Source organism: Coturnix japonica, chromosome 3, assembly GCF_054131305.1.
Source record: "Coturnix japonica strain WE chromosome 3, WE-NBRP24, whole genome shotgun sequence".
Taxonomy (NCBI): domain Eukaryota; kingdom Metazoa; phylum Chordata; class Aves; order Galliformes; family Phasianidae; genus Coturnix; species Coturnix japonica.
This window is the reverse complement of record NC_140665.1, coordinates 11,195,458-11,220,655: the sequence shown is the minus strand read 5'-3', so window position 1 is coordinate 11,220,655 and position 25,198 is coordinate 11,195,458. Positions and strand designations below refer to the sequence as shown.

The following is a 25,198-nucleotide window of genomic DNA, read 5'->3' as shown; positions in this document are numbered from 1 at the left end:
TCCAAGAAAGACCCACAGAAATTAATTGTCTCCTATCCTTTTCTGAAATATAGGTCAGCCTTTCATGGCTGTGCTAAAGCAAAGACAAACTTAATTGCTTAGAACAGCCAGTAAAACCTGGAAAACATGAAGGTTTTCGGGATCTCCCACTGAAGATCTTCCAAGAAAAAAAATAACATTCTGACTGGCCTGGAGGTGGCTTTAGCTTAAAAGAAAGAAATAAAGAAACAAGGAAAACAACTGTCTTGGAGTCTGCTCGTAAGCTCATGGATTTGTGTGGATTCTCTTTCCTCAGCTTCTTCTACTCTTTCAGCCTTTCTTCCAATCTGCCTTTCAATTCCCAGAGTATGAAGCCAATTAGAAACAAAAACAAACAAAAAATAACAAACAAAAAACCCAAAAGCCAGAACCGATGGAGAAATGTTAAGTGACGTCAGAGAAAATCTAACACAGAATTCAGGAACTCCAGACTTTATCTCCAACATTTCAGATCACCCGATAGCCCCTTTCTGAAATGAGTCAATCACCGTATGGGAACAATGCAGACAGCAACACTGAGGTGCTACTGGTGTGGTTCTGACAATTTTTGCTCTTTAAGCCATTATGAGACTATTGGTTCTTCTGGGCCCAGTCTGCAGGCTTTGCAGGCAAAGCAAAGCCCCCCTGCTGGGACACATTATTCTTCTACTAAGTCCTTACAGAGCTGACTGGCAATAGTCCATAGGTATTATTTAATACTAGCTTTTCCACCTTAGCCAGTCACTTTGTGTGAACATGAACCCACATCTGCTTGGCTTATTTGTAGAGAATTCTGAAGTCCATCTTCTTCTTAAAATACGTTATTCATCACACTGGGGAAACAATACATTATTATTTAACCTTCCCCCACTGAGATATTTAGTTGGTTTCTATCTCCGTGATGCAAATTCACAATATATGGATCAGAAAACATGATCATCAGCAGTCATCTCCTGGACAAATTCAGAATTATCAAGACAAACTGCACTTACTTAAGGCACGTTTCTTAATGCTCTCAAGCTTTCCCGCTGGCTTAACATCATCAGCCACTTAACCACTCTATAAGCTTTCAGTATTTTTCCTAACTTGGTGTAACTAAATATTGATCATGACTAAGATAGTAATTGAGTTCATTCATGATAATAGATGGCCCATTGGCTGCATCCATTAAAGACTCTTTAAAATAATGGAAAAAAAAACAACTTTAATTGCCTGGAGAGGCGCGGGCTGATGTTGCAGCAGATCGGAACCTATTAATAACAGTAAATTCAATCACAAGCCTACCTTGCTTATGCTTGTTATATTAATGATTCACAGGGAATACAAAGCTGACAAAAATGGATATTCTAGATAGAATACGAGCCTGCTTATGCAGTTATTATAAAACATCCTCTTTCATTACTAAATGCATTTTCATACAGAGCTGCAGAATATGTATGAAAAGAGCTCATTTGTCGGTGGGTTGTTTTTCATTCACCATGTGAAAGATCACGAAATTTGGTATTTGTTTTACGCCCTGTCACTTGCCATATGAACAGAGGGATCACTGTATTACTATAAGTTAGTTCAAAGGAAGGATGCAAACAGTGTATGAGCTTCTGATGTATGTGTCTGCTTGAAAACTGGAAGCAATTACAAATATATCTGCATATTTGTGTGAAAGATTTCAGGGGCTTTTTAAGCCGTGACCTTCAGTATATTAACAAAAAGCTGCTTCGGGCTGATAATAGTGGCTGGCAGACTTATCTCAGTACCTTGCAAATTTCAGTAAATGGTCACCTTGGAACACAGGTAATGAATTTAGTTTTTGTGAAGTTTGCTAAGAAGAGAGTGTATCGTGAATGTAGGGATGGGAGGATGGTACCTCTGTCATCTCATCATTGCTGTCAGGAAGGGAACAGCTAAGCTTCCTTAGCTTTCTGCCTTGGAGCTCTGTGACCCTGAATGCATTGCTGCTGCTTTATCTATCCCAAAGCATCTGTGAAGCGGTAATAATTCAGGGTGGTGCACCAAGAGAAATGGTGAAACAGATCTCTGGTTTCTTCAACCTGCTATCTGCACCATGTATTATCTGAAGCCAGCTGCTTCATTGAAACTGGCAGGCACGTGAAGGTGACTCTTGAAGACGTTTCCATCACCCTCAGTAATATACAGAACTTTGTTGTTTTTTTTTTCTTTGGGTTACAATGAAATGAAATATATCTACTATGAGGTTGTTCCAATTATTCCAGTGAAAAAAAAAACAACCACAACCCAAACCTTCTGTGGTTGGCAGCGTTGCTTAAAGGTGGCATCAGCAACATCTGGGAGCACAGTTTCACCTCGTAGATGCTGAGCAACAATCTCACTGAAGCTGATGGGGAAGCCGTTAGTTCTTTGCATTTGAAAATTAGGCCCCCAGCCAACATTATCCCATTTAAAACTAGGCGCTGCAATCGCTGCTATCACAAATGTGTTCCAAATGTGCATGCAGCAGCACTACATTTTTCATATATGAAAGAAAGCCTTTTGCAGTTAAGCGTTTATTGTCCTTTTCATCCAACCTGAAAAGTTCAGAGCAAAGTCAAATGGATATTTGACTGACTTGTCACGCAGGAAGGCAATATCCCCATTGCTCCCTGCTGGAATTCCTGACACTCAGCCCCCTGAAACAGCTGCAGGAGACCTTATAGCTATTCGCTGTTGGACAGTCATTGAGTTTGGGGAAGTATTACTTTAGGAACTTAATGGGAAAAGCACCCCCTGAGTGCTATGGGTTCATCTTCATTAAGCAGCTTGCTGATTCTGCTGTCAGCCCTAAAGATCTGCTTACCAGTGGACTGAGAAGCCCACTTCCTAAAGTCTCTCCCGGATGTGCTTACTGTTTGTTATTACTCTTGCAGTGCTTGACTCAGCATTAAATTAACTTCACAGACAGAAGGTCAATACCTGTGACTATTCTTTTACTTCAGAAAATAGGAAAAAATTATGGTTCTGTGATAACACAACAAAAATCATGCAAAATGATCAGATATATTCACCTGTCTGAATTTAAGGTCGTTGTACACCTCTCAGAGAAGGTCATTTTCACTCCATTTGCAACAAGATGGACCATTTGCAACAAGGTGACCTGGTGATTCTAACACACTGATCCAAAGACCCTCAGTGAACTCGTTCCACTTCCAAAGAATGAGATTTAGTAGCTTTACTTCCCACAATAAATTCAGAAATCATTTCAGAAGCCACTGATGTGCCAAGCCTTAATCCTCGAAAGCAGACCTAGATCATTTTATTCATAGCGACAGTATGGAGAATATGCCTGTGTATTAAGGAGGTAGTCTGGCTGATGCCCTGAAACAGCAAAACCACAAATGCTTGGGTTTTATGTGAAACGTTTTCAGGTGTAGCTTGGCTGCAGAGCCTGGTGTTCAGCAAGTCAAGAGACCCCAGACAGAAAGACCGTGTGTCAGGAGGAACCTTGACAGTCATAGAGCATGACAACCTGGGCAGAACTCAGAAGGATGTCAGGCATGTGAAGTTTCAGGTAGGACAGAGGAAGGCAGTACATCTCCGTTAAGAGGTGAGGGATATGGCTACACAAGGGAGACAGGTTCTGTGCGTCAGAAGAAAAGGCAGTACCCAAGAGGATGTCTGAAAACCTCAAAGCTTGAGAACCTATGGCAGCAGTAAGGAAATGGAGTCAGAGAAATGTACACAGTGTTTTATTTTCTCACGTGGATCAACCTCCAGCATAAAAAAAGTCAGTGCTAGTAAATCTTTTATAAGCACATCTGTATGTTTTAGCCATGTGCTTAACTAAAAGCCTGAAGAATTGAACTGTAAAACCAGCACACCCGAAAGCAAAGTCTTTTAAACTGTAAACTGACTTGCACCAGAGCTGCGACTCAGGCAACCTGAGCTACATGTTGATCCTCCTCTGCAAAGTTCAGAGACAGGGAAGCTGTGCCCAAAACATCACTGGTTCTGCTGTCTATTCAGATAAACACATTTAGGAGATGGCAAGACCCAACTGAGAGCTGCCTATTGAGTACTGCCTATTGAGTACTGCCTAGTGAGTACTGCTTAGCAGTGAGGGCTCTTGCTGATGCGAAACTAAACCACACCAACTGCTTTACAGTGTTTTGGGGAAACTGTGGTTTCTATCAGTTGGTACAGGAGGAGGCTTAGCATCAGGCACGCTCTGCTGAAATGTTTTTGACTTCATGGTATTGCTCTGTTGAATTCATGTGGCCAATTGAGCTCTCTTGGAGAATCTGCTTTCCAGAGTCCAGCAGGGTCTTTCAGTACCCGTGAAACAGGAGTGTTGGCAGTAGCTTGACTGGTGTTCAACCATCAAATGCCATAAAATCAGCTTCTTCCCTCTCGTAAACGCAATTCACTTGAGGAAACTGAAGCAAGGCAAGTTCGTATTTGTGTCTGTATATTGCTCATCCATGTGATTAGGGAAGAAATCCCATTTGATTGGTGATGTGTTTATACTACACGGTAGGAAAAGCCACAACACAGACTGCACAAACATGGTGCTTACCAGCTTACACCCTGCTCTGTTCTTACACTCCATTCCACATGCTTTATAACCTTGCTTTTGCACGTCAGCATCTGAATAGACATAAATTCTGCTGGAGATTTAAAAGCAGACTCCTGCATTTATGCAAGGTGAGGCAAACAGATTTACAGGAGAGGTAATTCAGTCAAATGTCCCTGTGCTATTTTACATAGCACTGAAAGTAAGATGAGACCACATCCCTTTCTCTCTCTCTCCCTCTCTTTTAAGAAATGAGATTTTCCCCCTATAATAAGTACAGTAATTCATCTTACTCCGTTCTTATCCCAGAACCTGCTTTATGGGCTGTTTTTCTCCATTTCATAGACTGACGTGTTTTCAGCATTGATTTGTTTGTTTCCTTTAATGGGCAAAACTGTTGTACTGATGCACCCTGGTGTTGGGTGATATTAGCCATCAGGGGTTCAGGGCTGACTCTTGAAAGTGCGGGCATTAAATGATGGATTAAACTTGTCATTCAAAAGCTCCATCCTGCTTATATCTGTGGCGTGTTCTGTCCTTGATAAACATTCCAACCAAATAAGAAAAAATGCTTGGAGTAATCAAGAAGAAAAGAGGAGAGATGAAACTGTCTGAAGGTTAGGAAATATTTCCTGTAAGTGATGACTCATCTCTTTTTATTTTCCATATGTAATCCCAGGGATGTGTGAAAAGCTGTGACTGGGGGATACCCCGTGAAGAAGAAACAGCTTGGCTGGAATTGAGCGCCCAATTTGTAATCAGGCTCTCAATTAGAACACAAACGCTGTCAAACAGTAACATTATCACCTATAATTGGTCCAACAGGAAGAAACACTAATTGTGACATTAGCAGCCAGAATGGTTCCAGGCAGCATCTCTGTTAAAATGCAAACACGCTAATTGACATGATGAGGAAGATGGAAAAAAAAAAGAATGTAATAAAATTAGTTGTTGTGCTTTATCTCAGCAAATGGAAGGCTACTTGAGAAACACTCAACAGCCAAAGGAAGGGCAGGTAGCTTTAAGCAAAGCTGTGAATGAAGTAATTAGCATCGTTGATTCACTGCCTTTGTCTCAGGGAGCCAAAGTAACTACAAAGTGATGAGTGAAGGCCAGAATCTGCTTTCTGCCTCATTAGTGTGAATTCGAAGAAGCTTCCCTGAAGTCAGTACGGTTGAGATTTATAGGATTTCTTATCTGGCCTCTCAATTACAAGCTCCGAATCGAATTCTTCCTCTTCTCAGGACTCAGGGTAGCAAGGCAGACAGTAAGAACCACTGCCTTTCAAAAATCAGATGCAAATTGATGAGCAACTGTACTGCCAAAGCCTAGTGAGGAAAGATCTACCTAAGTCAAGGTTGGGCTGTCACCTGAACCCTGCTGGTCTGACACACCTCAGGCAGTTCAACTCAGCATGATAATAAAAGATACCACACAGAGGGACATGGAAAACGCTCTCTGTTCCTGCACAGTCCCAAGCAAGATGTACATTACCATATCCCACTGCAGGGTCTTCCCACTAACCTGACATGTCTAGACACAGTCTCAGCTCTCTCCTTGTTATTGTGTACAGACCTTTAGTTTTGGTGTTACACTTTAGATCTAATATATCCCCAGAATACAGATAACCAACATTTTGGGTTGGGAACTCTGTGGTAGGAGGGAGACAATGAAGGTGTCTGGATGGCACCAGGAGTGCTTATACTCGGTAGTAGCTGCTTCTTCCCAGACTCTAGCTGAAACACACTGTTCTTCTTGTTGCTTCCTTGTTGCCTTACCTTAGTTCCTCCACAACATTTCTCTCCTGTTTCTTCAACATTTCAGTGGTCCTGTCCAAATTGCTGTCCCCATTTTTTTTTTTGCTATGGGTGAAGCCTTTTCCAAGGCAGCACTACCTGGAATTGACACTGTTTGTGTTACCAGTGAAGTATTAGCAGAAAGCTTAGAACTAAACAATTGCTGATGCTTGCTCAGTCTACTATATACCCACCTTACACTCATAGCGCTGCAGTTTCCAGTAGTCTTCTACTTATTTCTAAGGCCAAATGATATTGTCCGGCTGTAGTATTACCCTACTAATATTTCACATGAAGTTCTGGCAAAGGTTTGTTAGCAAGTGGATGTATTAATTTTTTCTGGGTCTTTTCCAATATCTACACAGATACAATTAGAGCCCCAAGAAGTAATATCGTTATCTTGGTTCTAATTTGCAATGTTTGAGGTTTTTGAGTCTTTTCCTGGCAGATCTGCCTTCCAAGAGTGTAACACACTGGGCTCACACACCCCTATGCTCCCACTGAAGTACCTGTCTGGCTTAAGTCTCTTCCGTTGTTTTGCTGGTGCTGAAATACAGACATCTGCCAACGTGACTCTTTTCCTCCATTGTAAAGGTTAGAACTGTATTTCATCTCGCCCCACCCTCGTCCTTCGAGACATCCTGAGATCTCTTCTGCTTTTCAAAATTAATTGCCAGTGACACAGTCAATTCATTAGCTAAATTAAAAACCTGGGAAGCATATTGTCCAGATCTGCTGATCACAGCCTATCACTGAGTTGTACAAAGTATTTCCTTACCTGTCCCTCATTAACAGCTCTATTGACCAGGCTTCAGTTCTTTCCCAAATATCCATACCACTCTTCTCCTTAAAGAGCAATCAAAAAGGGAGATAAAAATGCAGCTTGGCAACTCAACCACTGGAAATCCCGTATTGATTTCTTTGCCTCTCTTCATTAATGGGTCCATTTTCTCTTTCTCCCTTTCAATGTATTAACATCTGTTTCTGTTTCATTTAGTACCTATTAATAAATATACCTTTTCACTTCAGTTTTCAGCTGTAACCTCCTTGTGATTCGTGGCAGTAAAACAAGGTAATACGGTGGAAATATCACACATCTATGTACTTTTATGTGCTACCTGGTTTCTTTGGGACTATTAGGTAACAGCCTGCTGGCTGCTAACACAGTCTCTGGACCAAGGTTTGTTTGTTTGTTTTCCAAGCACATGCAGATACTTCCACTGAGAGCAATGTGTTGCAGGAAGGCAGGGCTGTACCCCAACCCACGTACACTGTCCCCAGGCATCTCAGGGCTTTTTCTGTATAGTCCCCTAGGGAACATCCCCCAAACAGATGGCAGAGCCACTCGGGTCCATACAGCGCTCGCATTGCTTACACTGATGCAAATCCCATTTGTCCTAGCTCAACCACATCACAAAACTTCCAGCCGCTCAGCAGCTTTCTCAGTGAATGGAGCAGGGAAGGTGTTCTGAAGAGGGAGCGACTGACTCAACTGAAGGGAGAGCACCTGGAGGCACTGACACGGCTCTGTCTCATTCAGAGGAGAGCAAAGTTTCTAGTCATGCTGGTGTGACTCATCGCTGGGGCCAACTATGGCTTCCTGGTGAGAGGAAGGTCAGTGAAATGCCTTTATAATCACTGCAGAAAAGGATAATTGGGGAAGGTGTGCCCTGTCTCTGCAGGATGTTGGGGATAAAGGAATTGATCCAGTTACTCCGTTCCTAGTAGCTGAGTTAGAGATTGGAACTGTGACCTGTGTGAAGACTGTTAAGGGCCATGGAAGACTTACCTTTCATTCACATGAGCCGAGCATTCAGCTCAAGCTGGCTGAATCCAAGAGGAAAATGCCAAGAACTGAAAACTGCAGAAGTCCGACGGTACTGCCTTCACATAACAGAAATCAGATCTGTGAAAGCAGGAAAATAACCTACAATAAACCATGTGAGGGAGCTTCTAGAACATTTTCTGTGCCTAACACACCGCTTTCCTGCAGTAATTGCCATCCCTCTTTGTGGAAGACTCACTGGCAGGTGCTGCTCAAGCAGAGGAGGACAGCAGTCCAGCAGAATTTGAGGAAGGCAGGTTTGAGGACTGGGCTCCCAACCCACAGATTTACATGTTCATGGAGTAAAAGAAGAGGCTGAATGGAAAGTCCAGTGGGCCACTTGCGTGTGTGTATTCCAGTATTCTTCTAGCCTTGCTCACCTAAGAAGAGGGAACCCAAACCCCAGAGTATTACTGAAGGCTCCAAGTGAACGACTGGGGTTCACACGTTTAGCAAGTGAATCTAATGGACTGCAAAGCAAGAAGAGGAAAGAGGGCATATACTCAGCCCAACATCGGTTGGGAAAACACTGTCACAGAATGGCCTGGCTTGAAAAGGACCACAGTGACCATCCAGCTTCAACCCCCTGCTGTGTGCAGGGTCGCCAGCCACCAGACCAGGCTGCCCAGAGCCACATCCAGCCTGGCCTTCAATGCCTGCAGGGTTGGGGCACCCACAGCCTCCTTGGGCAAAGGCTTTGAGTTTGCACACCTGTATGGGGCTGAATGCAGCATTAAGTGCCCTTCTGTATGGAATGCATTATGGAACCCTTCACATGACAGCTGCCCTCAAGTTCCTTCTTCAGCTCCTGTGTGCAGAAGGATCTTGTTTCCCTTCCAGCATCGTGCCCGCAATTACACTCTTTAGTGCTACAATTATAGGGGAATTACTCGGTGGTTCTGCTCCAGAGTATCTGTATATTAACATTAATTTGATATAAGCATAAGAATAACCACATGACAGAATAATTGCACCCTAATGATTATATAGTCGAAGTACCTAGATTATAAAAATATACACGCATTAAGTATCAAACTAAAGAGATAATAAGAAGTCATTAATTCACGCAGGCAACTTCCAGAAGTATGAATGAGCTGTGATTAGCCATCCTAAGGCACAGCACTAACGCAATTACAGCCATTTTACTGTCTTTAATATAGGTAAAAATAAGGGAAATCGGTCTATGAACCTTTCTTAAGGCTGTTGTTTCCATTCTGAATCGGAATGGTTCCGTTCGATTCTTCACAATGACTTTTGCGCTCAGATTCCTCCCCGTCAATCGTCTCAGTGTTTCCTCAACACAGGGATCATACCCGGGGCTGCCGGGGGGGACCTCGGCTCCTATGGAGGGAAGGAGGGAAGGCAGGAAGGATGGGAGCAAAGAGGGAAGGGAGACAAACGGGCAGCGCTACCATCACTGCGTGGGTAAAAACGCCTCCCACCGTCACCCGCGGGTTGAGGCCCACGCGGGGCTGGGCTGGGCTGGGCTCGGCTCGGCTCGGCTGGGCTCGGCTCGGCTCGGCTCGGCTCGGCTCGGCTCGGCTCGGCTCGGCTCGGTCCCGTGTGGCTGCCTCCCGCCCGAACATTTTCTATCAATGGGCTCCGGTCGCGCCTCCGCCCCCCCGTCCCCGCCCCGTTTATTTGCCCGAGCGTCCATTGGCTGCTGGCGGGCGGGCTGGAGCGTGATGTCAGCGCTGTGCGGGTAATGCCCGCGTTGTGGCGGGTAGTTGGAGCCGGCAAAGCCCGCACAGCAGCGGGACCGGCGCTGCCGGGCGGGCGATGGCGGGGAGCCGGCTGTCCGCCCGACTGTCCGCCCGGCTCCTGGCCGCCGCCTGCCTCGCCCTCAGCCTGGCCCCAGTGTTGGCGGTGCCGCGGGACGGCCCCGGCTTGTCGCGGCTGCAGAGGAGGAGTCTGGCGGTGGACTTCGTCGTGCCCTCGCTGTTCCGCTCCTACGTGCGGGACCTGCTGCTGGTGCCGCCGGGCCGCTCCTCCTCGGCGACGTGCCGCCTGCTGCTGGACTGCGCTCCCCTGCTCCGCTCCGCCCGAGTTGCGCCCTCCCGGCCGCCGCCGGCCGCTCCGCTCGTCCTCCCCGTCGGCCCCTCCGCGGGCGGGCGGCGGCTGCGGCGCGCCAAGCAGCTGGTGCTGGAGGTGGGCGAGGGCAGCGTGCGGGACGGCTGCGACGCCGGGCCGAGCCTGGAGTTCGACCTCAGCGAGCCGTTCGCCGGCTGGCTCCGCGCCGGAGACGGGCGGCTGCGGGTGCGGGTGATGCCCGAGCGCCGCGGAGCCGTTCCGGGCGGCGAGAGAGGGCTCTCGGCGGCCATCAGAGCCGCTCGCCCGCGCCTCCTCCTCCACGTCTCGGCGGCAGGTGAGCCGGGCGCTGCATGCCGGGCGCTGCCAGCTCGTCCTCGCCTCCCAACGTAGCCACGGGCTGGGGGAGCCAGGAGGGATGCTTAGGGAGCGCCGAGGGGGTTGTGTGCGGTGCGGGCGGTGCGCCAGGCGGCCGCAAACGAGACCCGAAGGTGGAAGTGTCGTTAGCCTCAGGAGAGCGAGGTCGGGCTGTCCGACCCTCCCCATCCTTTTTTAGGGTGTGTTCTTAATGGGCTGCGAGGGATTCCCAAGGTTATGTGCGGAAGCGTTCCGGAGCTCGGTCTGACGGTCAGAGTGACACACGAATGCTATTGGGCATTGCTATCAGCGTTATGGCCCTTCTCTAAACGTACGATGTGTGACAGGCAAACGTGAGAGAAAGCGCTTTTCTCCCAGCTTCTTTTTTTTTTCTTCCAGCTGGGAGAGAGTTAATTTTCTTGCTAGTAGCTGGGACGGTGCCGTGCTTTGGAGGTAGGATGAGAATAACGCAACACACGGATGTTTCAGTGATTGCTGAGCAGCGCTGCATAGAGCCGAGGACTTCCCAGTTTGTCGTGCTGCCCTGCAGGGCAGGGGCTGGGGAGCACGGGGAGCCGGGAGGGGATAACACCAGCACAGCTCACTAGTGCCGGTCCCAGGGATGTCCTTACCTTGTGGTGTGACGCTGAGCAATAACCGCGGGGTAACGCTGGGGGGCTGCTGCTGCTCAGGGACTGGCTGGGCATCGGTTGGCTGCTGGTGAGCAATTGTGCTGTGCATCACTCGTTCGGTGTATTCCTTGCTATTTTCAATCATTGTTTCGTTGTTACTAAGCTGTCGTTATCTCAACCCGTCAGTGGCTGAGCTTTTCAGTTTTCTCCCCCACCCTGCTGTGCGTGGACGGCAATCAAGTGTTGAGCTGTCGGTCAGGTTCAGCCACAGTGAGCTGGCACCGAGTTGATTCCTGTCCCTTTTAATGCCGTACATGGGACGTGGTGGGCTGTATCAGAGAGAAGCCGTGTATCAGAGGGGGTTCGCATGGCATTGGCATCTCTCTGAAGAGACCCTGTCTCATATTTTTGGTCCTGGATGGTAGGGATGTGAAGTCGGGGTAGGGGGTAGCTCCTTGATCCAATGTAAATCCTCAAATCCAATCTGTAACTTGTGCCACATAAGGAGAGGTTTCCATCCTGCTCGTTCCTGGTACCTTTCGCACAAGCTCTGGTTCAGTCTGTCATACCAAGGCTGTAATAGCAAGGGGCTGCAGGATCGAAGAACTTGTCACCGTGAGCTCCGTTTGGGAGCTTCTATGAAGCTGGTGGTGTGTCCCTGAGTAGCCACTGAATGGACCACAGAACAAACCTAGGCACGTTTGCATGTGGTGAGAGAAGTCAGTTCTGGGCTTTGAGTGCAAAGTTGGTGCAACTTATTATTACTTTTTTAAAATCCAGAGTTCATCTGTAAAGCTGGGCCAGCAATGTGAGTAATTGCCAATGGAACTCATCTCATTCCTTGCTACCTGCAGCTAAAATCAAAGCAGACCATCAGAACGGTTTCTATGTGAATCAGTTTTATGCTTGGGGATAAAGTGAGATCCCTGGGCCAGTGTTGGCAGAGGTGAGGCAGAGAGATCACCTGCTGTAAGGTGTCTGTATGGAAACACAGTCTTAAAATAATATTAAAGATGTCCAAACCTACCACACCTGCTCTTTTTCTCTTTGGAAATTCTTTATGAGCATCAGTTCCTTTGCTTCAAGGATCTCCTTTGGCAGCGGAGATGCAGCCTTAGCTTTTAATGCTAGTTCAGCTCTGGTGCCTTTAGCGGTGAGGGAGCTGCAGGGCATGCAGCAGCTGTCGTCTTTGAGGATGAAGGTGTGGTTTTTAACCTGGGTGAAGGATATCCTCGTGAATGAACAGGTGCTGTGATGCCGTGAGTGCTGCACGAAGCCTTAAGCAAAGTTTGTCAGGCTCTGGGTGTTGTCCTCGCTGCTGAGAAATCCATGTTTTTGCTGAAGGATGAGCAGCAGTTGGCTCTGCCCAGTGAAATCACGCTGAAGGGAAGGCTCTGCTGCTTTTACTGCAATACAGCCTTGCAGAGTCCATTGCAGGGATGCAGGAATAGGAGGAGCAGAAGGAATGCAGAGCTCGGCTACCTATTTCACAGCAGTACCTTCTCCTAGCAGCTGTTCCTGACCTCCTGTAACAATTCCAGTTTCCACTGATGTTCGTGAGGTGTGACATTGCTGTTAAATTCTGTCTGCTTTGCCTGTAATTAAGCCGTGGTGTATTTATACCACGGCATGGCTTTGCTCGTAGCGTTTTAGCGTGGAGTTGGGGATGTTAAGCACCCATTCTTTTTGCATTGTGAAGGTGCTGCCTTTACGAACACCAGCACACATCACAGCCAGCCTGAAATTTGCACCACGTAGCCCTGCTGACAGCAGGATGTGCTGACACAGTGATAGCAGCACGAGCTGCATCCACCAGCCCAGAAGTGTGCAGATTCCAGCAATTATTATCACCATTGCAGCTAATTTGATCAGGGTTTAACTAAAGCCCTTCCTAAGGCAACTGAGCCTTTCTTACATTGCTTAAGCTAATTGGAAATGGATTTCAAACAACACAATCCTCCCATCAACAGTGTAAAGAGGCTTTACTGATGTTGACACACTAAGTGGGGTTTTTTGTTGTTTCTTTTTCCTTTCTCTTCCCAAAAAGCGTTGGAGATGCCCAGGATTGCAGCACTTCCCAGGAAAAAAAGGAATGTAATTACCTTGCTTAATTACTTGCACAAAATGATCCTCCCTGGGAATGGAGATTGAATCGTACCTCAGGATGAGGAAAAACCTGCAAGGAGCCGAATTCAATTCCCATTGAGTTTAAGGTTACAGAAGAGTCCTGTGAATAACGCTGTATTCTGTTTAGCGCTCTGATGCTGGCTGAGAGGTATTGCACTGAAGTGAAGCCCTTCCCTTTTTAATAGTGTTTGGGGTGTGAAGCAATTTGTCTCAGCGTGTGACCAAACACAGTTAGTGAAAGTTGTTCTTACTGGGGTGCTGTTGTTTAACAGTCAAGCCATTGAGTTCACAGGAATTTGTGCACTGCTGTCCTGCAGATGATCTCAGTGCCTGATTGCTCCACACTTGCTTGGGCTCCATAGGGACGCAGAGCCCATCTGTGCTGGCCCTGCAGAGGCATTTGTATTTCATCATGTTAATGCCACAGGTAACCAAATCTCTTACTGTAGGGTACCTGGACCACCAGTGTTGCTAAATACATCTTTAAGTTTACACAGGAAGTTTAATAAGCTGAAATGCCCGTAAGATAACTTTCCATGAGAACATATTGCTGCTTACGTATGCAAAGGCGGGAAGCATGCCTTAAAAAGGGGCATATGGGGATGAAAATGAGTCATTCCTCCCTCTAAGGGTCAGTGTACTTTAATTCATGAATTAGATTTAACATTCCAGTTTTGTTTCTTCAGTAGCCATGGATAACTTCTTATCCTCTGGTTAGGGGAAATATTACTGCTGCACAGTGGCCTTCATCTCTAATTTTATTAACTTGCCACATATACTCTCCCCGAAACTGCATTCATTGCATACCGCCACTATTCCAACACTGAGACAATTTGGCTTTGTGTCTTTAAGGTAGCGCTGCTGCGCACCTGAGCTCATCTGCAGGAGGAATTTCTTACGTGAGCTTAGAAAGAACTTCAGAGCAGAGGAAAACATGTTTTTGAAAGCCAGCGTTTTGGAAATGAAAATCAGAGCTGGGAGCTGAAAGCTGACTGTAGTGAAGTCCCCGGTGTTTTCCACATATTTCTGAGGTAGTAACATTTGATCGGGGGCTTGTTGTATTTTTCTTTGCTTTTTGTTGCTTTGGTGTTTTTTTGTTTCCAAAGAACAAAGTTTGGAGCTCTTCATGGTGCAATGGAAGGCTGTAAAAAGCTTCAGACACTTTCCAGTTGTTCTCCATCGTTCTGTCATATACAGCCAAGGGATTGGATCTGGGATGTGAGATGTGATCTTCCTCTTCTAGTAAATCAGAACTCAGGGAATAAGTCTGAATCACTGCAGTAGGGCTTCTGAATGGCTCCCATTTTAGTCCAAGTAGTTTTCGTCTGTTCTGCTGGAGTTTTATGCCTTTCTTAGACATACATTAGTGCAAACTGAGGTTTCCTTCTACGCTTGGGTTGTTCTAGGTGTTAGGACACCTAGGTCTACAAATGACGATGCCTTCTGAAGAGGAAGGAAGCCAATAGCGCTGGGTTTGGCTGGGCTGGTGGGCAGGACAGTCCCAAATCTCTGTGCTGTCCTGGCCAAGGCACGCACCTACACCATCAATGCCAGAGCAAACTCACAGCACATGATTCACTTAATGATGGGGCCTTGTTCGCTGCGTACCCGCTGCCCACAAATCACTCAGGGCTTTGCACATTTGTCAGCGATGAGTTGGCCGATGATGTTAGTGATGCTGCTGAGTCCTTTAAGTATTTCATGGAAAACGTTTTGTGATTGCAGTACCATATGGTTCTGTTGGGAGTTGTGTGGTGCTGCCCTCTTCAGTGGGAGTGGAGATTATGGCACAATATGGCTGGGATTTCTAGGTCTTTTTTTAATCTGCAAATTTCATTTGCTCTTAGGCATAACACGTTATTCTTATAGATATTTCTATTTGTAAGTTTATTTGGTAAAAGATCCATAAACGAACACCCAAAGGAGCGCAGCAATCAGGTTAAGCAGTATACCTGGACACTTCACAAGTATCTGCTTGGGCTACCCAAAACCTGGAGCAGAGAGACGAGGGGCATTGATGAGGGATACGTCTAGCAGCAAACAGTCCAAGTTGCCTTCCTTCCACATCTCTTTCTGCCCTCTGAGCCATAGCAGCTGTTTGCCGAGGAGCTGCTCAGCAGGGCTGCAGTGCTGAGCCAAGAAAGGTCTGTTCTGAAATGTGCCACATTTGTCTTGCTCCTCTAACTCAAAAAAAACTTGGTCGGAGAAAAATGTCATGGAAGCATAAATGCAGATTTGATAAGTCTGACCTTTCTTTTCCTCTGAACAATGAATGTCAGAAAGCTTAAAATGACAAGCCGGAATTGCTGGAAGTTATTTATGTGTTTAAATATTTAGGCAAGAAACACATTCTGAGACTAAAGTCTAATTTACATGGGTGCTCTGATTTATGACTGAGGCAGCCGAGTAGTTTCTTGGTTGTCACTATACTGCTTAGCGTGGCTACTCAGAAATACACTGTGACAACACAGATAGGACGTAGATATCTCTGCTCTCAGAAGCTATAAACTATGTCAGTGTTAGCGACAGAGAATCATCTTCATTTGTCCCTCCTGTAGGATGTGACACGTGGTTGAATTGTTCTATCTGGATCACAGAATGTTGGAAGGGACCTCAAGGATCATGTAGTTCCAACCCCCCTGCCTGGCAGGGCCACCAAACATACACCTTTACTAGATCAGGTTGCCCAGGGCCCCATCCAACCTGGTCTTGAACACCTCCAAGGACGGGGCATCCACAACCTCACTGGGCAGCCTGTTCCAGGGCCTGACCGCTCTCTTAATGAAGAACTTCCCCCTAACATCCAACCTGAATTTTCCCTCTTTTAACTTAAAACCATTTCCCCGTGTCCTGCTATTGTCAGCCCTTTCAAAGAGTTTACTCCCCTCCTGGGAGTAAGTTCCCTTCAGGTATTGAAAGGCTGCAATGAGGTCACCCCGCAACCTTCTCTTCTCTAGGCTGAAAGGATCCTGCAGGTAGAGCTGGTAACTTGCTACGCAGACTCCAGGCTTCTTTCTACCAACAGACATTCTAAAGAAGATGGTATGTTGTTACACAAAGATAGGAGCAAGCATGGAAAAATAGGTGCTGAACACAAAGTGATCCCTACAGTGTGAGAATATTCTATCAGTTGGTATTTTGCATTTATTTTTACTTTTGCCACCAACCTTTAGTATTTAGTACAAAGAGCTGTAGAGTAGCTGCAGGATTCGGGTTCTGCTCTGACTCTTTAATGCTGATTTTACTGTCGTGCAGTATTGGGTCTGCCAGTGGTGAATATGGCAGTGAGTGAGCGTGGAGGAAGAGAGCATCTCACAAGGAATTGGAGCCAGCAGAGAGCTTTAACATGAAAATCATGCCAATTCCATCATTCTGTGGCACACGCTTTGCGTAACAAGGGTAGTATTTCTACAAGGCTTCTACACTCCATTGGGTGGAAGATGCCATTTTTCACAGGTTACTCTTACTTTCTAAAAACTTCTGTAAAGGCAGTAAGAAACAGTTTGAACTCTTGAGATTTCTGAGGGAAAACTACAACAACCTGCCGTATTGATTTACTTCCACATCTGCAGAGCTAATCATAGTGCTGCTATTTCCTTCCTGCTAAGGGAAAGCCAGCTTCTGAAACTTCAAATGACAATGCTTTTGCACTGTAAAGGAAGATGTGTGGGCTCTTTCTTTCAGCCTTCTCACCATCTTCTTACAAGCAGCTCTTTCCAGTCTCCTGTCTTATAAAACAATGTCTTGAAAGAAAACCGCAGCTCTTTCTCTGAGTTATGAGCTGGGTCAAGGGAGAGATGATGGCTCCGTGGTGAGATTATCAGGTGAAGAAAAGACAGACACTTGGTGGTGAGTGTGGGGAATGACATGGTTGTGTTTGGCAACTTGTACATGTATATTTTGATGTCTGTTAGGAAGAGGTAATACCCATCTATATACATACTCAGTGATGTGCCTCAATAGGCGTTTTGGAAGGGTTTATATTTTCACATCATGCTCTTTCCTGGACTTTTATGTCATTGGAGATTTCTTTCTAGCTGGTTTTTGAAAGCTTGCGTGAGCTTTTGAGTGCAGTCTTTGTAGTGCCTGTGATACGCTGCTGAATACCTGTGATTTCACCTGTTGGAAACCATAGAGCTCTACAAGATGCGACAGACTTCTAGTTTCAGGATGCACGCTGGCATTCTCATGCTGTTTCTACTGGCTCTTTAAGTACCAAGCTATCTCAGATGCATCAGAATGTCTGGGCTATTTATAGCCCCTTTCATCTTCTCAAAATTCCTTAAGCCTTATCACCCTATTGACATCTCAAAGCATTATTATATTTATTTTACAGAGAGACCGCAGAAGCCAAAGGTGGAAAAAGCAGTATTTGATTATGTTAGAATGCAAGTGTTGAATGCAATTTTCTCATTTGGAATGTACCAAATAGTGCTGCTCCTTTCTGCTTCCCACAAAAGGCCGAGAAAGAGCAAGAAATTAGAGCCGAGTGTCTTACTGGAAATGCTGCAGCAATTATTGGCAGAGCTACTTGGAATCTTCTTTGCTTCGAACTGTTTGCAACATTTGTCTTTCAAATAAATTTATTGGGTTGTGGGTTTTTGTTTCATTCTGTTGTTGTTTTTAAATGATTTTTTGAGAGCTTCCTTGATCTGCTGAGTAGCTCCCTGCCTTCAGAAATTGCCCTCTGGCCTTTCCACTTGTAGGACAGTGTGTGTCAGCATTAGGGAGCATGATGCAGGGCTTATTTCTGAGGGACAAATCATTATTGACGCTAATTAAACTCGAAGCTAATGAGAAGGAATTACTTTTCAAGAGTGAAGAGGAGGCCAGAATAGTTATTATAGCTTAATAATTCTTCTAAAAGACTTGGTTTAAATAACAATTTGTTTTATCAACTTCTTTTTGTTTTACATCATGCTAGTGGCTTGTTTGAAGAGGCCTCAAAGTATAATTACTGCATTGACCTCATCTAGCCTTCGATCAGTGATCTCCTTTCATCAGCAAAAGGTTAATAAGGTCTTTAAGAAAATAATTCCTTGGCTTCTCTTTATGTAGACATTTCAAGATAGGTTTCCCTGTATGTATTTTCTATTACCCTTCCGTGTGGTTTCCTTGGAGTATTTGCTATATTTTTGAAAAATTGAACTATTTCATAAAGCATTCCTAATCTAATGGTTACCTTGCTAAATATGTGCATTACAGGGATGGAGAGTGGATCTGTAGTCAAAGCTGGCCTGAGTTTTGGCCCTGAAGTCAGATCTTCTCTTCGTTTGTAAAGCACTAGAGGTTCACTTGGGTGATATCTCAGCTAGCAGGGCAATGAGGTGCCCATGTAATGGTTATTTAGTTTAGCAACCAAGGAAGGGAGGAGATGAAGCTTGCTTTACTCAGGAGCTCTTGCTGGGAAGCACGATGGCTTTTTGGTAGAGGAGGGCATACATTGGGCCACTTTGCTTCTTCCCTGCTCTCTTGTCATTGTGTTCCTCTTATCATATGTTTGGAGAGATGAGATTCTTGCAGTTGTGTACAAAAAAAGGAAGAAGATAACTGGATTATTGATGATATTCTGATTGCAAAAAGTCAAATAAAATGTTTGTGGGCAGGGAGAATATCAGTCTTAATCAGCTGTAAGCGTTAGGGCAGCCCAAGTGCTCCATTAAGCAGCTGCCTGATGCATTCTGGCCAGGGAACTGCTTTGCAGATGGGGAGCTCGTGCATTAGCATGTGAGCTGGAAAGGCAAGTGACTGTTTGGAGCTGATCAAGGTGCTGTGCACAGAGCACAAGGGCTCAGATAAATGGAGGGAGGCTGCAGTTTAGAGGAGCCCCTCAGTGTTGAGGTGGTTTGACTGCTAATTACAGATTACAATCTGAGATGTGTCCCAGCATCTCCAAGGAGCAATGTTCACCAGTCCTCAACTCAAGAGCTGTGTCTTCCATCTGGGCGGTTGTATCATGTTCTCAAATAAGAACATCTCCTGAATATCTGTTTGTGCCACTAGGTTCTGTAAAGGAGACAAAATCCAGCTCATCGGATTTTGGATGACATTGAAGTGCCCGGTCCCTTTTGTACTTAGAGTCTGAAACCACATGAAACACAGCTTTTGATCAACTTTCTTTCTCTGCTTTGCCAGCCGTATACTGAGCTTTATCTCCTGAAACAAGGCAGTGTTAAGTTTTAAGATTTGATTCAATAACATTTTATGGATAATAATTATGGTCGATATTAAGCCTTCAGCAACCAGTCTGTATGGAGACTTAATATATTGAAGTTTATTACTTTTTTTTTTAACGTCAATTGTAAAGCAGCGTCAACTATATGAAAAGAGGGAAAAGAAATATCAATGAACTCTGCTTCTCTGCAGGGTGTTTGTGTGCTCACCACTTAATATTGCCAGCACAGTGGGAGTTTGCTGGTGAAAAGATTTTGTTTACAGACTCTGTTTGCGCAGCTGCAGAGATGTGATGAATGAATGAGTAAATGAGTGAGTACAGCAATCCTGTGCTGGGAAAGGGAATCCATTAATAGATAGACCCTGGAAATCAATTGATCCTCCTTTTCATATGTGTGTGAAGTGCAGCTTTTTCAGATCTGCTGTTTAAAGAAGAGCTACGCAACTTCCTCTGAGACTTATGGAAGTTGTGGATGAAAATTCTTTAGGTATCCCATATTAACGAGTTCGGCGAGTTGTTTCATTTGTTTTCCAGAAGTTTACCAGATCTTCTCAGGATGCAGCTGTATGTCATGACTGTTTATAGAGATGGTCCCAGACCCAAACCGATGACCATGTTGAGCAGAAGGCATCTCTAATAGCTTAAGTTCTGAAATGCCATTGGGTTATGTAATATAAATTACAGTACGACAGAAGGGAAACTTGTGTTAGTTCCCATACAGGGTTAAGTTGTTCTGTTGTACTGGCACTGAAAAAGTCACCTGGAGGACTCAGATTCTTGCTCAGTTGAGCTTTGTGATGTCAGTTAATGCATCATACACTGTGAATGTACTGTGCTTCATTGTTGCTTTTATTTGCCTTGCTCCTCCTTATAACCTTCTATGTAAGGAAATCTTCCTTCCTGCTAAGTTCAAATAAGATTCTGTTTGTGTCCTTTTTGCCTCTTTGATGGGAAAGCAGAAGGGAATTCTAAACTGCTTTGGGAGCTACATGGAGGCCTTTCTTTGACATCCCTAAATATATGAGTAACGGGGTGCTTAGAAACAATTTTATGTGTGATGGATGCTCAACAATAAGGAATCGCAAATTGTGGGCAGCAGAGCTTGGAGAGGAGAGCAGCTAAACAAGATTAATAGGAAGGGAGACCTTTAGTATAATGAAAGACACAGCTCAGGCTTGAAAACAGACAATGACACACTGGATAGAGTCTTAAGGAGCTGGGCAGTCAGGTTTCCTCTGCAGGCGGTTATGCTAGAGCCTCTTCCTAGATAACAGAATAGCCATGAAACAAATGCATTGTAATTCCCAATTCTGCCACAGGAACCCACACCTGTACACCAGGGGATCAGATTATCTAAGGGACTGCCTGTCAAGCTGGTCGTAGGGATGTCAAAGGAAACCTTGAAATTTCTTTTGATGTAAGAAATGCAAGCAAATAAGGAGAGACAGGATGAGTCTAGAGTAGAATATAGATGAGCTTGAGCACTGTAGGATTTATTTTATAACCAAAATAAAATTATTTTAAGTGCCTTACTGACTGTTTGGTATAAGACCGAAGGCAGTGAGAGCCTCCTTGGATCTTATCTGGCCAAATGTTCCTGCAAGGGCAAAAGCTCATGACCTTAGGCAAACTATGCAAATTAAAGGTAGTTAGAAGCTAGGTCCCTCTTTAATTAATAATAAAATACACCTTTATACTTGTATTTACTTCTGGAAATAGCGTCAAGCTTAAAAGAGAACAAATGGATCAGTGTTAGGATAGGTGATAATAGCCCCCCCCCCTTCCCCCCCCCCGCCCCACACACACAAAGCTTGTTTTTCATTTCCAGCTCACTGTAGGCTGCAAGCAGTCAGTAATCGAGTATCACGACTAACGGGGTATGACTGTGAAGCAGAGTTGGTAAACTGTTACTGGAACTGGCCACAGGATCATTGTTACACCTGCCACTTCTATGATCTTTCTCTGACAAGGATAATAGTGTGTGGAAATGAAGCCAGCAAACATGCAAAATACATCTAAATATAGAGGACAAAACAAGTAATAACTGGGCCGGTAATCAGATGCAGAATGCCTTATCTGTAACTACAGTGGCTTGAAATATGGCTGGTAGATAAACATTAAGAGGACCATGAAGCTGTGAATAAATAGAGCAATATCCTCTAAATGGTAAAGAGCTGAAGCATGATACCCTGGAAAGACATTCAGGACATAGTGCATAAGGAAGATCTCTAAAATTTGTCAAGCAGATGTGCAGCTGGTGAGTAGATGAGTCACTGGGACACTGACTGAAATGCTGGGAGAAAGAAATTACAGAGGGTTGCATTAGTGTAACTGAAGGCAGTACATTACTTTGCATTGAAGTGTAGCATTCTGTGGAGAAAGCAATGACCGTCATCCTATAGAGTCACAGAATGGGCGAGGTTGGAAGGGACCTTAAAGGTCATCCCTTTGGGCCACTGTTGCTTATGGGTGTTAGCAGTTAAACACTTGCTGCTGTAGCCAGCTCTCAGCTTGTGGCATCCTCTGTCTGGGTTCTGAGTTGAATGAAGGCAAGAGAGGTATCATCCCAATAAGGGGAATGAAGGACTAAAGCATCCTAGTGAATGCAAAGTAAAAAACATCAGCTCTCCAGAGCCCAGGAGGAAAGTACTTGTCTGTCTTATCACAATATGCCTAAATTAAAAGAAATGGAAAGTTCTGATAATCACCTTCTAAAAACTTTATATCCTCTGTTCATTAAGTGCTATCTCTCTGAAGACTTTAGTCTCAAATTTTTCTTACCTTTACTTAATATAAAATTATGTTCAGTTTGTCCCAAGGTGCCGCACAGTGCAAACAGACCATTTGTATCTCCTGGCTGAGGTTAAGCACCCTTCCCCTTTCCTACCCTGACTGTGCTGCTGCAGTCATGCCTTCTTGATAGTTTTACATGGTATTCCAGACCTCAATCTAAAAAGGTCAGTAAATTTACCCTTTTATGCCTCACGGTAAAAGTTCGAAGTATCTGATACTGACATTATTTCCAGTAACCTTTTGTCACTGAAAAGTGTGGAAATCATAGAATCGTTGGAGTTGGAAGGGAATCTTAAAGGCCATCTAGTCCAGTGCAATGAACAGCTCCATCAGGTGCTCAGAGCCCCATCCAGCCTGACCTTGAATGTCTCCAAAGGTGAGGCATCCACCTCTTATAGTTTGAAGCCATTTCCCCCGTCCTCTCACAACAGACCCTGCTAAAGAGTGCTGCCTTCTGCTATCCCTTTAGATTCTGGAAGGCCATTCTCAGGTCTTCTCAGAGTCTTCTCTTGTCTAGTATGAACAGCTCCAGCTCTCTTAGCCTGGCTTAATAGGGAGGTGTTCCATCCCTGGGATCATACTTGTGTCCCTCCTCTGGATGCACTCTAGCAGGTTCATTTCTCTCATGTACTGAGGACTCCACATCTGGACATGGTAGTTCAGGTGAGGTCTCATCACAGAGCAGAGGGGCAGGATCACCTCCCTCACATTGGTGGCCACACTGCTTTGGATGTGGCCTAGGATACATGTGTCTTTCCAGGCTGTGAGGACACAATACTGACTCATGTCTAGATTGTCATCCAGCAGTACTCCCAAGTCCATTCTGGTAGGGCTGTACTCCATTCTTTCATCCCTCAGCTCATGTTGATAGTGAGAGTGCCAGACTTTGCACTTTGTTTGTTGGCTTTAAGAAGAAAAACTTTTATACAGTGAGCTTTGAGCTGCTTCAGGCATGTCCCTGGGCCAGCAGTGAAAGCCTGGCTTTCAAGTTAGCTTTGGGAATGTGGCTTTTTATCTAGAGCTTCATCACTTACCTGTGGTCACTGCTTGACTAAATCCTGCTTCCAAATTCTTATGGATGTTTTCCTTATGCTGGAGTGATTAGGGCATCTTTAGGACAGAATCCTGCAAGGGCTGGAAGCTCTGCTGTTTTCCCCTGGGTAAAGCACAGGTGTCTCTTGTCTCACTGTAGTGTCCGTTATTGTTCTTAAGATTGCTAGGGTCACAAATAGGGAATTTCAGCTCTGCCTAAGAACAAGGAGGTGCTGTGTGGAACCCAGGGTTAGGCTGAGTTGAGTAATCCTTGTGGGTCCCTTCCAGCTCAGGATATGTGATCCAGCTCATGATTCTGTGATTGGGCCCATACAGATCTTCCCTGATGTGTTTTTCTCCTAAGGTTTCTTCCCAAGTCCTGTATTTTATATTGCTTTTCTGAACATGTAACTCTTCTCTCAGAGGCGCTCCATAAAAGCAGAGCGCTGCTGTTTCTCTGAGTAGCATTAGAGTTGTGACAGAGCTAAGGGAGGCTCACAGCACGGCGATAAACTACTGTCTTGCCAAGTTTTTTGCTGGCTAAATGGAAAATGAATCAGGCATCTTTACGCTTCAGAATGGAGAGAGATAAGGGCAGCTTCAGTGTTTCAGACACGGCCACGAATGTCCATGAAGTGAAGAGTTATTGGGTTTTTTAGCTGGTGTCTTTGCAGTGAGGAACTCTGCTTTTCTACAGTTTTCACGTGTATTTTTGTGTTGTTGTTGTTGTTTTCTTTTAAATATGCATTTAGTAATGCATTAAAAAAATAAGATTCCATCTGTTAACAGTATTCCTTGAAATGCATTTTTAATACTCTGATAACCTTAAGCTCAAGTTGAGCTATTTCATCAAAAACAGGTCAGACTGCCACTCAATAAAATAACAAATTGCTGTATTTAAGTGTGTTGAGAAGTTGTTTTGTAAGCAGTTCCAGAGCCTTGCATGATTATACTCTTTTCAGCAAAGTGACAACATCAGTGAATCTTGCTGTCTTACTGAAATGGGAGGGAATTAGAAGTGAATTTGGCTGTCTCCCAAGGTTGTTAACACTGAATAGGTTGTGTTCTGATGTGTCATGTGGGAGTATCTCTGATACTGCCAGGAAGATAAGAAACTCTGACCTAACGTTTGTTCTTTAGTCTGTATTTGAACACTTTGCTTAGTTCTCTTTGTAAGAACAAAGAGATCTTGCAGGGATCTCATATGATTTCTGGTTAGGGCTGATAACTGGGGTAGTGGCATACATTCCAAACCAGTTTGGTGTATCTGTCGAGTCAGCGATGGGCAGCGATAGGTTGCACTGTCAGCTGTGACCTGTGCTTTTCCTCTTCGCTCCTATGAGTCTCTTCTGCCCCAACTGAAACTGTATGTAATGGATCATCAGCTGAGAGGTACCTGGAGATCATGGATTTGCTTTCTACCAGGTGGAGGTATATGGAGTGTAAACATCTAGGCTGTTAGTGTTTGTCTCAGGAGGTGGAGATCTGCTTTCTACCACACCAAAAGCTCCAATGAGTTTGCCTTTGCAGTTCCCATGTCAGTTTTGGTCCGGCTTCTTTAGGGCAGCTTGAGCTGTGGTGTGTTGCTGTTACTTGTTATTAAACTCTCTTTTCAGTGAATGTCATCAGTATGAACATCTCTGCTGCTTGGAACACTGCATTCAGATTTATGATGCTTTGCGTACATGGCTGTTCACCATGCACATCAGCAGAGTAAAGTGGTACGCAAAGCAAGGGACTCATTAGGAGAGTGACAAATTTTTGACAAGATCATTGAATCCCGAGTCACGCATGAGTTCTCTAAGTACCTTAGGGCATGACTTGGATATCTGTTTGTCACACAGGACTAGTGTTTGGTTTGCTCTCAGAGACAGCGCTTCACGGCACTGA

At 44.9% G+C, this 25,198-nt stretch overlaps 1 protein-coding gene across 3 annotated transcripts in view; it reads left to right on the top strand.

Annotated features, from left to right (window-relative positions):
• The first annotated feature begins 9,860 nt into the window (after nucleotides 1-9,860).
• Nucleotides 9,861-25,198, top strand: part of ALK (ALK receptor tyrosine kinase) — a 257,968-nt gene continuing 242,630 nt past the window's right edge. For 2 of the 3 annotated variants that reach the window (XM_015856919.3, XM_015856918.3), the window contains exon 1: nucleotides 9,861-10,529. In XM_015856919.3, the coding sequence (XP_015712405.2) occupies nucleotides 9,944-10,529 (586 nt within the window). In that variant the 5' untranslated portion in view covers nucleotides 9,861-9,943. The remainder of the gene's footprint in view (nucleotides 10,530-25,198) is intronic. The other variant, XM_015856920.3, reaches the window with a different exon arrangement.